Source organism: Chaetura pelagica, unplaced genomic scaffold (assembly GCF_000747805.2).
Source record: "Chaetura pelagica isolate M959 unplaced genomic scaffold, ChaPel_1.0 scaffold332, whole genome shotgun sequence".
NCBI lineage: Eukaryota > Metazoa > Chordata > Aves > Apodiformes > Apodidae > Chaetura > Chaetura pelagica.
Window position 1 is genome coordinate 750,114 of NW_009952480.1, and position 789 is coordinate 750,902.

General features: G+C 58.0%; 1 protein-coding gene across 2 annotated transcripts in view; it reads left to right on the plus strand.

Annotated features, from left to right (window-relative positions):
- The first annotated feature begins 333 nt into the window (after positions 1-333).
- Positions 334-789, plus strand: part of SALL3 (spalt-like transcription factor 3) — a 35,335-nt gene continuing 34,879 nt past the window's right edge. For both annotated transcript variants that reach the window (XM_010008698.1, XM_010008699.1), the window contains exon 1: positions 334-412. In XM_010008698.1, the coding sequence (XP_010007000.1) occupies positions 334-412 (79 nt within the window). The remainder of the gene's footprint in view (positions 413-789) is intronic.

Genomic DNA, 789 nt, shown 5'->3' on the forward strand with positions numbered 1-789 from the left:
GCGCAGCCGCCCCAGCCCGGCGCGCCCCGCACCGCCCCGCACCGCGCACACCCCGCCCGGCTGATCCCCCACTTGCTCACCCGCTCCCTCCGAGTTTGGTTGGCTGGTCAGCGGCGCAACTTTTTTCCTTTTTTTTTTTTCCCTTTATTTTTATTTTTTTTTGGTAGCTTTTTCTGTTCTTGTTCGATTTGTTTTGCAACTCGGCTTTTATTCGCGAACAGTTATTCCCAGCCTCCACCCCTCTTCCCTCGCTCCTAATTTCTCCCCCCCTTCCCACCTTCACGTCGCTGATGCCTCTGCAAAAAGCAGAGTCAGGACGGCTCAGTTAGCAGCATGTCTCGTCGAAAGCAAGCCAAACCCCAGCACCTCAAATCGGACGAAGAGCTGCAGGCGGAGGTGGTTTCGGAGCACGGTAAGGACCCTCAGCGCCTCTTTCTCCCTCTCCTTTTGTGAGTGTGTTTCGGCTGGAGATAGGTGGATTTATGGTGATGGTGAAATGGGAGCGCGGTTACTCTGCAGCAGGAGAATGGGAATTGAGCAGCTGGGAGAAGAGGCAGCGGAACTGAGAAGTTAGCAGTTTAGCCAAGTTTCTGCAGCCCACCCCCTGACTAACCAGCCCTCCCAGCAGCTCCTTCCCGGCCTCCCGGGCGCTTTTATCCCGGCGGAGCTCGGCCCTGCCTCCCCATCACCCGGGCTCGGGCAGCTGCGTGAGCGGGCACCCCGGAGGAACTCCCGCCTGCTCCTCTCCGCTGAGCTCGCTCCAATTTCACTGGTACCCCCCTTATTTAT